Below are 15,052 nucleotides of genomic sequence, written 5' to 3' on the forward strand. Positions count from 1 at the left end.
TTTTTGTGGCTTGATAGCTCATTTCTTTTTATCTGTGAATATGTTGCATTGTCTGGATGTACCACAGTTTGTATATCTATTCACCTACAGAAGGGTATCTTCGTTGCTTCCAAGTTTTGGCAGTTATGAGCAAAACTGCTATAAACATTGGTGTGCACGTTTTTGTGTGAACAAAAGTTTTCAACTCATTTGGGTAAATACTAAGGAGTGTTATTGCTGGACCATATGGTGTGAACATGTTTAGTTTTGTAAGAAACTGCCAAACTGTCTTTTAAAGTGGCTGTAACATTTTGCATTTCCACCAGCAAGGAATGAAAGTTCCTATTGCTTCACATCCTCACCAGCATTTGATGTTGGAGGATTTTGGATTTTGGCCATTGTAATAGGTGTGTAGGGGTACCTCATTGTTGTTTTAATTTGTAATTCCCTAATGACATATGATGTAGGTCATCTTTTCATACGCTTACTTGCCATCTTTCTATCTTCTTTGATGATGCATCTGTTCAGGTCTTTTGCCCATTTTTTGATTGGGTTCTTTCCTGTTGTTGAGTTTTAAAAGTTCTTTGTATATTTTGAATACCAGTCCTTTATCTGACACATGTTTTGCAAAGGTTTTTCTTCCGGTCTGTGGCTTGTCTTTGTATTCTCTTAAACCTTATTTATTTTTAATTATTTAACCTCAACATTATGATCCAACTATTTTTCAGTGCTAATGACATCTAGGTTTATAGTTGTTAAAAAGGTTGAAAAATCCTAATGTATCATTCCTGTTTCCCATTGACTATTTTTTTGCGGTTGGTTGCATTTGTAGAATGAATCAAGTCATCAAGCCCAACACGGGCTCAACCTCAGGCTCACGTTCTTAACCGGGATCATCGCTGCTAACATCTGAGAGTTGGCTTGTGGCCTGTCCAAGTTGGCTGGGTCTCGCTGAACTGATTGGAGTGGCCGACATTTTTGCTGACTGGAGTCATGCTATCTTTGCCAGTTTGCTGGAATAGACACAGACACCGATTGGGTCATGCTGAAGACATTCCTGTCTTGTGAAGCAAGTCTGTTTGTATTTTAGGTTTGCCAGGACTAATGAATTAAAACATTTGGACTCTCTACAACTTGCTGTTTATCAATGCCTCTGACAGGAGGAGGGTTTTCTTTTGCTCTTGCTTTTTCTAGAAGCATGACAACATCCTGGCTGTTGGAGAGGGAAGGAAAGGAGAGAGGGGTTGTAGAGGGAAGCAGAACAGGGAGGTCCCGTGGGACGCTGGGGTCTGGGGCAGAGCAGGTAGCAGCGTGCTGCCCTGACAGCTGTCTCTGCTCCTCAGATTGTCAGTGGCTGCTATGCAGCAGGTGCAGCCTGGTCTCTCACTGAGTCTTTACTCCACAAAGGCAACGACTGGCCAAGGCAGTGGCTGGCCCTGGATTACACAAGTGCAGACACTCAACTAAGTGAGGTAAGGCAACAGGTGTGAAAATCGAACTAAATGTTCGGAGCACCAGCAACTTAACTACAGCTCTGTTACAGCCTGCAGCCGAGAGGAGGAATCAGTGGTCCGTTCCCCTAGGCGGAGTGATGGAAAGGCAAGTTGGTTTAGGGGCTTTTGTGGTCGATGCTGTGTGGAACTCAAAATCCACCCAACCTCGCCACCATCTTTTGGGAGGCAGACATATGTTCTCTGTGGTGCGGAGGGGAGGAGCTCTAATTAGCTGTGTTTATCATTTCCATTTCCCATAGCTGGAAACTGTACCAGAGATCTATTTACAAAATCCTGGAGGCAAATTTCCACCTCTTGTGCTTTATTTTTTGGTGCACAAAAGTGTAGGGAGATTTAACCAAAAGAGAAGTGCAGCTTTCCATCCTTAAATGTGACGATGAAGTGGTTTGGTGATTGTACAATGTGTAACAGTAAGACTTTTCCTTTTAGCTATAACTTCAAGGAGATTTCAATGGTTTGTTTTGTTAAATTTGAGTCAATTCTTGCTATTCTCCAGGAAGAAGTGGCTCACAAAATGCTTGATACCAAGCAGATGAGACTACACAGAAGTGTGTGATAGTTAAGATAAAACAAATCCTGAATCAAGCAACAGCAATTTCATATTACCCCTTTCTTAAATTACATGTTTCATGTTACTATTTCTTTCTAACTTAGAATTATGTGACATGAATAGTAGAGTGCCTTAGAGTTCATTGCTATTTGTAGTGTTAAATGAATGGGCCAAATATGACTCTAACTGGATGATAAACAGTTGCTGATTTTCCTACATGGCAATACTAGGTGTTTAACATAAGCATATTCTCTTTCATTATAATGGGTAAGACAATTCCATATATATATGTTTAAATTAAATTCCATGTATATATGCACTGACTTTGGCTCTATAAACAATTGTAAAAACAAAATTCAGTGTTCTGGACACTATTTTTAGGTAGAAAAATGTTATGGGAAAGAGTCAGAAGCCTTGCTATGAGAAAATGTCATGCTAAAGCAGTTCCCAGAATCTCACTAAGGATGCCTAAGGAGATTATTTATATTTTGCCATGTTTAGAGACATTTTCCTTAAAATATTATTCAGGTTTTTTGGTTTACATGAGAAAGAGAAAGAGAGTAAGAGGTTTGAGGGAAGCAGTAATAAAAATAGAAAGGTTAAATATATGTATTTAAATAGCAAAGAAATCATGTATTTATAACAATATCTTTTCTGAGTCCCTATGAGCATCAAATTATCAAATAAATATCTTGGTTAAAATGTATTTGTGCTAAATTCTCTTATTATAACACAGAAATATTCATGTATTTTTGCCTATCCCATCTTACCTGTAGGATGTTTTTCCATTAATTCTATCTTAGTTCACTAATTAAACGATAATTTAATAGATGGGGTAGAACATCAATAGGATATTTTTAAGTTTTGTCTTTTGCTTGTACCGTATATTGTTAAGACATGCAAACTTAGAAATGTTTGATAGATTTACAGGTAGTTAAGCAGATATTTAAAGCCCATAAAATTCATAAGATAACTGTGGTCATTGGTGTTCTTTAAATGATTCCATGATACCCTTTCTTTACCACTCTCAGATCAATAATTCAGATTCAATTTAGGCTTTTGAACATGAAAAGCTAGTTTAATCTGAAGCCGTCTGATATGCTGCTACGACTATGTTTCTTTTTTATTTGCCTCAATTAAAAATAAAACTATATGATCTTGAAGAGCCAGGAGTGAACTGGTCAGTGTAAAGAGATACTGAAAAAGTGAGGAAGGTAGGGATTTTTGCCACATCTCATTCATTCTAGAGGGATATTGTCAAAGCAATTTTTTTTGTAAGCCAGAAAAAAAATTTTAAATGGGGCAGGTGAATACTTTTGTTGTAGGAAAAGGAAGCTCAGAACTAGGAGTAGCATTTAAAAAAGAAGGCATTGTTTCTTAAATTTGCCCTCTAATTTCCAATCGCCTGTAAATGTTCAGAGTGATGATATTGGGTAAAGTGACAATAGTTCTCTCTTGTCCTTTTAGCTGGAAGACCCAGGAGAAGACCGAGGCGCAGGTGCCCACATGATCAGCACAGCCAGGGTACCTGCCGATAAGCCAGTACGCATCGCCTTTAGCCTCAATGACGCTTCAGGTACTCTGCTCTGGGAGAAGGGGCTACCTCCCTCATGTCCCACCTTTTTGTCATCTTTTCTAATTCCACCCCTCTGTGGAAAATTTATAATTGCATGCTTGCATGGCCTGATGATGGGGAGTGTGATATTTCATCATGCATTGCTAGGTGGTAGCTTCCAGAAATGCCTCTGGTAATGCTTCTCCCACCTTGAATCCATTGGTTGTTTTAGCTCATTTCTTTCTTTTTTTCTTCTTTCCTTATTTTAGCTTTCTTTTAGAACAAAATTCATAGAGCTATAACAATTTTTAACGATAGCAAAGTGTGTCATTGTTAAAATTGCATGAGGAAACGTTTATGAACAGCTGGCAGTTGGTTAGGTAAAATAAAAATATCACTGTCCCAGTTCCAGCAACATTTGCTGAAGCCTAAGTTTGAAATTCTGGTTTCTCACTGGTGCTCCCACACTTCCGGCTAAATAAACAAGTGTTCAGCAGGAGTGATGAATGGGACAGGTGAGGCGGAGCCTCTTGAAATAGTAAGGTCTGAGGTGAGGCTGCCGTACTTAGATCCCTTCGTCACAGCTCCCCTCAGTGACCTCTTAACACACATATTAAATTTCAGCACCTTTGAACAAGGGATCTTGTGTGGTGGGAGGTCATACTGGTGAGGAAGGGAAGACTTGGCTCTCTTCCACTGGCATTGGCCATTGCTCTTAGCTTAATGTCATCTGTTAAAATTACATGCTCAAACAACTTTATCATTTAAACTTTGAGTCTTTTGAGGACTGACTCTGTATCCATGTATCTATGTGTCTGTCTATCATCTCTGTCAGTGCCAATGTAGGAGTGATGCTTTGAAAGGTAATGATTGAAAAGGGACAGGATAATTCCAAAATAATGCAAAGTAAGGAGCTGGGCTCTGTGAAGTCTGATGTCACATGGCCAGTGCAGGTTTGAGGTTACTATACCAGGTGATTACATAGGGGACACATTTACTCTGTAGTGTCCTGAACTGTATAGCTCCCAATAGAGGATGTATTCCAGAGCAGGAAAAGGTGAAGCTTTTCCAGTACTCTTCATACGACCTGCTGTTGTACTGTGTCCATACTTGGGGGTCCTTCTGAAAGATAGTGGTGGGGAGAAATCCTCCCAACAGGCAATTCAGTCCACCCTAGTGTGGAAATGACAACTGCTATTAATTGTATTTCTCTTTTGCACTAGGCATTCACTTATATTATTTCTGACTTTTAAAACTACCAGGCAGCATAGGCATTAGCATTTTCTATTTACAGAGACAGAGACTGAAGCCCAGAAATTATACAGTTAATGTGGTCTAAATCGAGTTTAGATCTAACTCAGGTTCCTACATTTGGAAATCCGAACTCTCTCTGTTGTTCCGTGTTGTTGCTTCTCTAAAAGGGAATAGAAAGCCCCTCCTGTTTTTATAATTTTCATAAGTGCAAATTTTTAAGGAGTAGTCAGTGTTAAAGAGGCTAGTTCTTGACACACATATGCAAAACCAAAATCCAGGGAGAGAGAAGATGTATAATTTCCTTTCTTCTGCTCATGTCCCTTATGAGCAGAATGAGTCCTGTTACAATCAACAGCCTTTCAAAGAAAGTTTCAGTATATGAAGCTTGTTTATCTCAAGCAATATTATTAGATCATAATTTTGGACTAGACAAATAAATGTACTGTTCCTTCATTAACATTTTAATGGAATTTAACTTATGTACAGAAAAGTTAGGAGAATCTTGATCTTTGAGCGGTATGAATAGACTCCTTTTTAAAGTACAAGATGTACAACTTGTAATTAATTTGTCACCGTCCTTTGAGCTCTCTTGGTCCCTGACTGGGATCTCATGCATGTTTTCATCAATCACTTTAGATTGATTTTTTCCAATCTTTGTCTTCTCTTTCAAATGTCTCAGAAATGCCCACCTTTGAAATTCATGTTTTTAAATAGGTAACTTCAAAAGGGGTTATACTTTATTTTAAGTAATTCCTACCCTCTGGTCCCACAAAAAGATGCTTGTGAAGGTGTGAAGAATCTACAAAAATGAGATATTTTTATCTGATGATCATTGTGTCTCTCTATCTCTAGAAAGAGTACCTAACTGAAGAATCTAAGGCAGGACCTGGGATTCAGTGTTTCTCAAGCTTGTCTGATTAAAATAATCACCTGAGAGCACACATCAAACATACATGTTCCAAGGCCCCATACCTGTATATTCTGATTCAGGAAGTTCATAACCTCTCTAAGAGGAAGCATAAAACCCTCTCCTGTGTTTATGCATATTACAAATGCAAGATTTTAAGGCATAGTCAGGGCCCAGGACTCTGTATTTTTGCATGCACATGAAATTGCGAGTGCACAAAAAGATGCTTTGCAGATATTTGGGGACACTCCCTCTGAATTCTTGAATAAGGAGCGTGTGGAGTGTCACCCAGAGCAGCACTTGCCATCAGGCAAGCTGTGCATGCCTTTTGAATTCCAGTGCATGTGGCCTGCAGACCACACATTTGAGAGGAAAGCATTCTAGACTTTCTTAGTAAATAGGGAAAGTAAGGTGGACTTTTGGGGAGTAATTCCATATTGTTGGATTTATTGTTGTCAATGAATAAGCAGAATCCATGAGGAAAGGAGATATCTTTGCTTGTGAATGTTGACATGTTCATTTCTTATGAGCCTAATGTAGTGCTCATTCCTTTCAGTCATTTTAGGACAATTTTTTTTTTTAAACAAATATTCCTGACATAATTTAGGATAGAGGTTAAGGACAAAGGACTTTGGAGTCAAAGAAGCATGGTTTCTAGACCATCTCCATTATATTTGTATGATCTTGGATGAGTCATTTGACCTTGCTGAAATTCAGTTTCTCATAACATGTGGATGGTAGTAACTCACAGGGTTGTTGTAAGAATCAAATGATACCTTATAGGTAAAGCAGTTAGCAAAGTGCTTGATACAAATTAAGCACTCAACTTGTTCCTGTAATTAGCATAATCGGGGAATATTGAGGCATATATAAACCACTAAGCAGTTGTGTGTTGCACCTATGGCTCATACTTCTACTTGATGTCAAGGTAGACTTTATAGCAGAACTGACCTACAATTATTTAGGGACTGGTTATTTAGTTAGTGAATTGTGGGTGTCCTGCTTTTCCTCTGATCAATTAGCTGACCTCTCTTTATTTAGTTTCTATTTTTCCAGCACTCTGTCAAAGGTGGGTAGGATGTGTAAAAGAGGAGTGCAGCAAAATTTTTGCCATGGACTTTACTTGTATAAGGCAAAGAGATTTGGAGAGAAGTCTGTGTCACTCAGAGCAGTTGGTAACAGCTTCTTGGAAGAGGTTATAGTCAAACTGGGCTTAAAGATGGGTAGGGTATAGAAGACAGTGCAGGAAAGGTGTCATTTCTGCGTACCAGCTATAAGAAAAGGGTGCTATGTATTTTTTAACCATTTTTCTTCCTTTTCCCACCGAACAGAAAGCATAAGCAAAAACTAAGAGTCAGGAAGAGCCTGGTGTGTTCAGAAAATACCTTAGTCAATTGGAGACGAAGTCTGAACTGTTGAGTAGTAACCTACTGTCCACTAAGCCCTGCTCTGGGCCAGGATAGTGCTGGAGGCTTATGTAGAAAACCTGTTTAGGTAATAGTAGACTAGAGTTAGCAAGACAACCTTAAAAGTTAAGCAAAAGAGTTTGGACTTTCTCAGAAGCACTAGTGTCAAAGTTCTTAACCAAGGGAGTAATACGATGAAAACAGTAAAAATCTGGTGGAATCATCTGAAATGTGGAGAGATGAGAAAATGAAAGAGGCTTTTTATAATGGTACAGAGACAAAGTGATGAGGGCTGGCTTAGAGAAGGGATGGGAAGACTGAATTTTGAGTATATTTTGAAGGAAGAGTTGAAAGAACTTGGTAAAAGACTGTACCTGGTGGATCCGAAGTTGGTCATTGTTTATTGATAGCAGAATAAGCCACAATACTTCAAAGAGACTATTGATCACCAGGGGTTTAAATGAAGGAAGCAAGGTATTTGGGGGAAAATATAGCCCTTTAAAACACAATCACCATTTCTAGTCTATCATATGAGCCATTCATTAAGTGATACTTAGCTAATTGTAATTCTGGAGGCAGCAATCCCTGTCTTTAATATGCTGGTGGTATGATTGATAGTTCTTCCTAACTGGGAACTCCAAAGAGTTAACTTTGTACACTGGGGCCTTCAGGGAGTTAGTTTTGCCAGTAGAAAATGTGTGGAAGAGAAATATGAATTCCACCTCTTGGGTTGTTAGAGAATCACTGGATCTTTTCCAAGTAGAGAGAATTTAGAGTTGGACATATATTAGGATTTCGTATTAATTACTTGCGAGTTTTCTTTATCTTCAGCTAAGCTAAACTCTGACATACTCTCATGTAAATTTAGACCTTGGCTTTGGAGTTCTCTCTCTCTCTTTTTTGAAAGTTTTTAGTTTTTATTTAGAAAGAGTCAAGGAGAGTGATGTCAGCCCAAGCTAGTAGCTTTTAACATTTTGTTTTTAAAAAATTCTTTTCAGCTGTTAGAATTTTTCATATCTGGGTACACATTAATCATACGACATTTAGTTTTGAAAAATTCAGGACATATTCCATCGGTGTCTCTTTTAAATAATACCCTTTTCTCTTCAAATATCTGAGTGTATTGTGTGGTAGTGGGAATTAGGTGGAGTAGCTGAATTAGCCACCCTTGAATCTAATTTCACACTCTGGGTATGGTGTGAATGTCTTGTGGCGTACTGGCTCTTGGCAAAATTGTGGTGCAGGTGAAGTCTCTTGTCACTGTCCTCTTCTTTCAACTTTTTCTATCTTTGGTATTATTTGCTTTTCCCCCTTTAGAGCTTGAAGTTTTCTTCTCTTTTCTCCGCACTCTTATTCCTTGTTCTCCAGAATGACTCTGGGAAACCTCATCACAGTAAGCCACAAGTAAATATTGAGATTTACCTTTTATCTCTCTCTGGATTTTTTTTTGTTTGTTTTTTTACATATCCACAGGTGACTCAGTGGAAAATCAAGGGATAAAATTCCCACTGGAATTTTACACACTAGACAACTTGGTAAGGAAGGTGTTTGGGGGACTGGGGACTAAGGCAGCCATTTGGAATTCTCTCAAGTCACCTTCTGTCCCAAGCTGACCTTACATTTAAAGCTGCCTCAGCATGCAGTGACAACATTCAAGGCCGAGTGGGAGGTGGGTGTCTCCTTATATTTATATCCCTAATGGAACACAGAGTTGAGAACTATAGTGGCATCTTAAGTATCAAATACTTTTAAAATCAATGATCCAGTATCTATAACCACTTGTAGTTCATTATTCTGATATCGAATAAAGATGCTTTGAGATATAATGGAATTTATTGGTTGGAATCTGTTGCTGTAAAGGAAAGCCAGAAAGGAAGTGAATGTTCATTGAGTACCTAGGTACTTTTACTTGTGTCATCTTATCAAATTAATACTGGCACCAACCAACCCTATGGGAAGGTATTATTATACCCATTTAACAGATGTGAAAATGTTGGCTAAGGGATGGTAAGTAACTTGCCTCCAATCAAGCAGCTAATACGTGGTAGAAAGTGTTTCAAAGCCAGATCTTCAGGGCTGTTTTTACTTCATTACTCATTTAGAGGCAGGGTCTATGTAATAAGAGAAAAGCATGAATGTTCCTGACAGCGAATAGCTTCCCAGTGGCCATGGGAGATGGTGGATGAAGATTACTTCTGGTTTGCTGTTGCTGGAAAGAAGAAAAGAAGAGGCAAATTTTATTTGGTGGTGTGCTGAGGAATACATATGCTACTAACAGGTCTTCTTGAGCCAGATATTTTTGGAAGAATGAGTATGTTATAAGCTACGTCAAAATGTTCTGACAAAAAGATAAATCGATAAGATTCACAAAATGATAGCGACAGTAATAGAGAATAGATGAGTGTTTCCAAGAAACATAAAATCTGTCCTGAAACTAAATCAGATCTGTCTTTGCAGAGAAACATCATTCGGTCTATTGATGCATAATCTTCTTTGCCAGATAATTTTAGGTACTAGTTAAGGTAACATGGTATTTATTAATTATAAATAATTGACAGTCCATGAGTTGTCATACCAAATCTCTACCTTTATCGATATCTGTATTTATATTGATATCCACCTATATATCTATACTTTTAATTATATGGGCCCTGAAAATCCAGTGTATATTAAAGAATTCACATCTCTAATGTTTAAGCAAGTGGCAAAGTTTAACAAAGCTTTTCACATCTTACAATTATGTGATGCTCTAACAGGAACCTAGGTATCTAGAAATTTTAAAAAGGTTTTTTGATATATTAGATATATGGGTTGGCAGCCTTATATCATTTATTTTATTCCTAAAAATTAAATATTAATCTCAATTTAGATTTAGAATAAAAATACTCAAAGCCCATTCATGCATAAGTTAAATTTTTTACATATATAAATATTTTACATACATATATATATGTATATATTTCATATAGAAAGTGTTTGCTTTGGTAGGAAAGTAAAGGGAAACCCTTCTTAAATCAGATTTAAATAACGAGAGTAAATGCACAAGACCTGAGCTTACGGCTGCCCCAGGGAAATCTCCCTTAACTGGCAGAGGGAGGACTAAGTAATTAAAGTCCGTGACCCTGACCTTGAGTGTTCTTTTTGTATTATTCAGATGATGAAGAAGAATACCCCCAACTCCTATCACTACACACACACACACACACACACACACACACACACACACACACACACACACACACACACACACACACACACACACACACAGCTGCTTCTTCTCCACATTACCCCTTTGGTCAGGATAAAGGAATGAAAAGTAAATTCAATTACATTAAACATTCATTATTATTACTGATTATTTCCTAGGTGCCACGCTTTAAGCTAAGTGACTGACATATGCATTCCTTTATTAATAACACATTTCTGAGACAGGAAATAGCCTGCCCATTTTGCAGAGGAGAAAACTGAGTCTGAAAGAGAGTGGGTTGATCATTCACATTCATCCATCAAAAAGTGGCCAACCTGAGATTCAAATGCAGGTCTGTCCTACTAAATGTTGTACTGACCTGCTGTATCCTAAGTGGTTAGGAGTCTTCACCGGCAGACAGTTCTCAGGAAAGTTTGGTATGAGTCTCAGCACTGAAGCCGCTGCCCAAACCCACTTGCCTCTCAAGTGTCAGTTTGCACCTGCAAGACAACCTCCAGGACACCAGCATTAAGACGTCAAACTGCACATAGGACTAGTTACGTAATTTTGGAGACGCAGTGTGAAATAAAAAATGCAGAAATCCTTGTCCAAAATTATTAAGAAATTTGAGACACTATAGCAGAGCATTAAACCAAGCACAAGGCCCATCTGGGCACAGGGCTCTGTGTGACACAGGTCACATGCCCACGGAGCTAGCTCTGACTACAGAAAATATAGACAGATGGAGAGGATCCTGGATAAGGCTGCCTCTTATATTCTGGTTGGGGAGTGAAGGGGGTTTGGGAATGATCTCTGAGAATGGCTTCTACCTCTCCTGAGGTCTTCTCTGTGTGACATTTAAGCTCTTTCTAGCAAGGATTTAGAGTTTCCCAGCCTAGACCCCAATAATGTCTATGAAGGTGAGTCCAGGGTTAGATAATTGACTCCAAAGTCCAGTCAAGATGTTGTTTAGAACAAGGATTCTCAAACACTTGTTTGAAGGCCTGTTTGGGCTTTAATGAAGTTTTCACCTCTCTGAATAAAACCAAATAAATAAGGACATGGTAATGGGGTTTTTTTTGGTATGTGTTTATTTTTGTGTGTAAAGCTAAATTTATCCAGTACGATGGATACTCTTTTATTATAAGATTATGTTTGTCTTATGATTTTGGTGTTAAAATGTTCTCTCTGTCATAAAGAGACAATGATACACAGCAGTTGTTTTTGAATCATCTTTACTAGCTAAGTGAAATGTTGGATGTCTAAGGCATGATTCCCAATATTTTAGGAAAAATTTTACTGGTTCATGAAATACAAGTGGACCAGAAGGTGAAGGAGATCAGAGTGGACAGAGCCCTGGGCTGGGAGACACCCTTTAGTCTTATGGAGTCACTAACCTTGAAGTCTTGGGTGGCTCCTTTCTCATCATAGAGTGCTTGTCTTTAGCTCTACCCTTAGAGGACTGGACCAGATGCTTACTTAGCCCCTTCCAGATTCAGCATTCTCTGATAACTGATTGCATAGCTCTCATTGCTAAATAACAGTGAGGATTTGAATTACAGCCCCAATGTGTCCCATTTATTAAATTCGTGGATACACAGAGAAGACAACTTAAGGGAATCTGAAAACAGAATAACCACGAAAGCAACCCAACAGCTGCTCAAGAGATGTTGAGACAAGCCCATCATAAAATGTACTATGGTATGTCATAATGGCTGGGATACCAACAGGAAAGTTCCATCTTAAGGACCATTGGCTTAGTCACATTGTGTTTGCCAAACAGGCAGTGAACATCTGCTTTTTTTTAAAAAAAAAAAAAAAGCAACGAAAAACTTCTTTAATTCTTTATATCTCATTCTTTAAAAAATTCCTTAGGGTACATTTTACTTGGTACATTAAGCCCACAGTGTCATTTTGAAAAGGAAGCTTCAAATACTTCCTTTATGCTTCAGAAAATATGATAAAGTGATTTGCCAGTTCATCACAGAGTTTTAGTCCCTGCCTTGCATGTAATGGGAATCCAAAAATATTTGGTAGATACATTTTAGTAAAAATGTACTTGCACTGTGATTTTTTTCTTATCATAAACATACCTGGCAACTGTTCTCCTTTTTTAAAAAAAGAGCTAAATTTTCCAGGGAGTCTCTTGTATAGCTACTGTACAGTCTAGTTTGTGCTTCTGGAATTGTCAAAACAAACTTAACTGCTCTCAAGAACTCTGATCCAGTATCATTGTCAAAATGTTTTATAACGATTCGGCCAAATGCTTGTGGAACAGCTGTGCTACTAGTCTGCCTGAGTCATTTTCCTTCTTTCCTTTTGGCCCAATCCTGTGATTCATCATTCTGCTTTTAGAATATTTGCCTATTTTTAAAACCAGTCAAAGAAGGCAGCCACTGTTTGAAAGTAAACACACTACGCATCAACTTGGGGCAGCTTTGTAAACAGCTTCACAAGCCCTGAAATTTCTGGCTGGCAGGGATGCCAGCTAAACCAGATGGCATTGAGCAGTGACATACAGGACTGGCTTTCAGACTTGGTAGTCTCCTTACATCTGTCTTTGATTTTCTTGTTTCTGTTGCCATTTCCTGCTTGGGTTAATCCAACTTGATCTATTCTTTAACAAAAGTCTTACTTTCATTTTGCTTGTGTCTCTAAAACATCTATTATATATTTATTTCTATGTGAATCAATTAGACTTTTATTTCAACTCAAGGAATCCAGTCTTAAGCCTTTATTTATCTACAAAATTGTCAGTATGGTCACATACATGTGCCCTTGGCATGGTGTGACTATAAATAGTGATGTAGATTTCCGTTATGGACTCCTTACTAGGTATTTGCTATTCTGGGCCGTACTAGGTATTTGCTATTTACATTATTATAGTAAAGCAAATGAATAACTTTTTTTCCCCTTTTTTATAATTAAGCAGGAAGGAGTGTGACTTCACAGGGCCAAGGCGGATTAAGTCTCAGGAAGCCTTGAGTTCCATTCCCGGCTTCCTTCTAGAATTCTAGAATGCCCTGTCTGCTCTTGTACTTTACAGAAGTGTTTTGTCCTTCCAACAAGTGCCTGCTCGCCTATGATTATTAGGGTTGGGATGCCAGAGTATAATATGTTCCCATTTACTTGTGCCAAATTACTGTAGCCTTGGACTCCACAAGCTAAAATAATCATAATGTCTACGTTATTGAAATTGTACTGAAGTAAATTTAAATGCACTTAAGACCCAAATCAGTTTTACAAAGTATAGCTTTTATAATGAAGGCTACCTCTAAAAGGTCAGTGGTGACAAATGGATATTTCTGCATTTTGTCCAATTCTTTGCAAATGATGGGGTGAATTTAAAAAGCCATGGAAATTGGCAGAATTTGTCACTTCTAGTTTGAGTAGGAAGAGAGCATTCAGAGGAACTGGGGGTTGGACTCATTTCCTTGGAAGACTGTCCTCCAGCCTGCAGCAAAGGTCTTAGAAGATCTCTCAGTTTCTACTTGCTCTGTGAAGCTAAAGTTAAATAGTGTATCCACTGTCTGGCACAGGGTGCAGCTACAAAATGGATTTAAATTTGGTGTTTCATTGTCATTATTTTAAGCCACTTTTAAATGGGAGTATCAAATTATGAATCCTTAATTCAGCTAAAATATGCCAGAGGCAATTAAGTGACATTACTCTTGAGGTGTTTGGCAGAGGTTAATGCCATCCTTGTTTGAATTGTCTTTCTGGTGATTATCTTTGTTGCTTTCAAAGAAACATAATCCCTTAGGAGCCAGGAGTGTCTTGTGTACTGTATTTTATTCTGGACTGTGCTATCAGTGAGTTGGGAGAGGAGGCTTGTTTCTGCATCCAGTATGGCCTGTTTCACTTCCTCTAGTTCAAAAGGAACATCAATCAGTTTTTACCAATAATCTTGATTATCATAGCGAGAATATAAAAATCATGATCTCTCCTTGTTTTATTATAATTTAGAATGGCTTTGGTTTTTAATTTGAACTTACATTTTGTACTTATTCTCATAGTCCTATGTACTGGGGTAGGGGATGGGAATGAATGGCTCATGGACCCTCAGAGCCAGAGTCTGCCTGGACATTCGGAAGTTCTGCTCACGAAGTGGCTGTCCTCTAACACCAAGGCCAGGTCAGCAGTATGCTCTTGAAGAGATTTCAGGGTGATATGGGTGTTTTAGGCCAAATTCCTGCCAGATTGCCTTGGATGCTTCTGAGAAGTGCATTTTTTAACCCAGCAACAGGCAATGAGTCCGTTGAAGTATTGCTCAGGAGACCTTTCAGGCCTCTGAGCATAAAGTTGCCCCAGCTCTTGGGCTCAGGCTCTCCTGCAACAAAGCTGTGGATTCTGCCTCAGGCCAGGAGTGCTGCCTGGTACATTGGGAAGAATCACCCTGTTTGGGTTGCAGCCTGTTATCCACTGTATTCCAGAATGAGTTTCTGGTTAACTGCTTGTTAGTAGTGGTTTGCGGTTAAGAGCAAGGGACAAAACCGTCCAAGTCTACAACACTGGAAGTCATTCAGAACAGAACAAATGCCTCTGTTTTTTACTAACATGTTCTTCCATCCGATCAAGGTTGTTCTGGCCACCTCATTAGCACCTTGTTAAAGCATTTTCCTGCATATCATCTTTGATGGTTTTGGCTATTGTGAGAGTATTGAAAGACAAGCAGTCCTTCTTAATTGGAGAGCTACCAG

At 38.5% G+C, this 15,052-nt stretch overlaps 1 protein-coding gene across 2 annotated transcripts in view; it reads left to right on the forward strand.

The window, feature by feature from the left end:
• Positions 1-1,213: 1,213 nt before the first annotated feature.
• The window catches only part of MAP3K7CL (MAP3K7 C-terminal like), a 37,021-nt gene continuing 23,182 nt past the window's right edge, over positions 1,214-15,052 (forward strand). Inside the window, exons 1-2 of one of the 2 annotated variants that reach the window (XM_063109051.1) lie at positions 1,214-1,451; positions 3,511-3,619. In XM_063109051.1, coding sequence (XP_062965121.1) covers positions 3,550-3,619 — 70 coding nt within the window. In that variant the 5' untranslated portion in view covers positions 1,214-1,451; positions 3,511-3,549. Of the gene's footprint in view, positions 1,452-1,493; positions 1,579-3,510; positions 3,620-15,052 lie in introns of those variants that run through there. The other variant, XM_063109060.1, reaches the window with a different exon arrangement.

This window comes from Cynocephalus volans, chromosome 1 (assembly GCF_027409185.1).
Source record: "Cynocephalus volans isolate mCynVol1 chromosome 1, mCynVol1.pri, whole genome shotgun sequence".
NCBI lineage: Eukaryota > Metazoa > Chordata > Mammalia > Dermoptera > Cynocephalidae > Cynocephalus > Cynocephalus volans.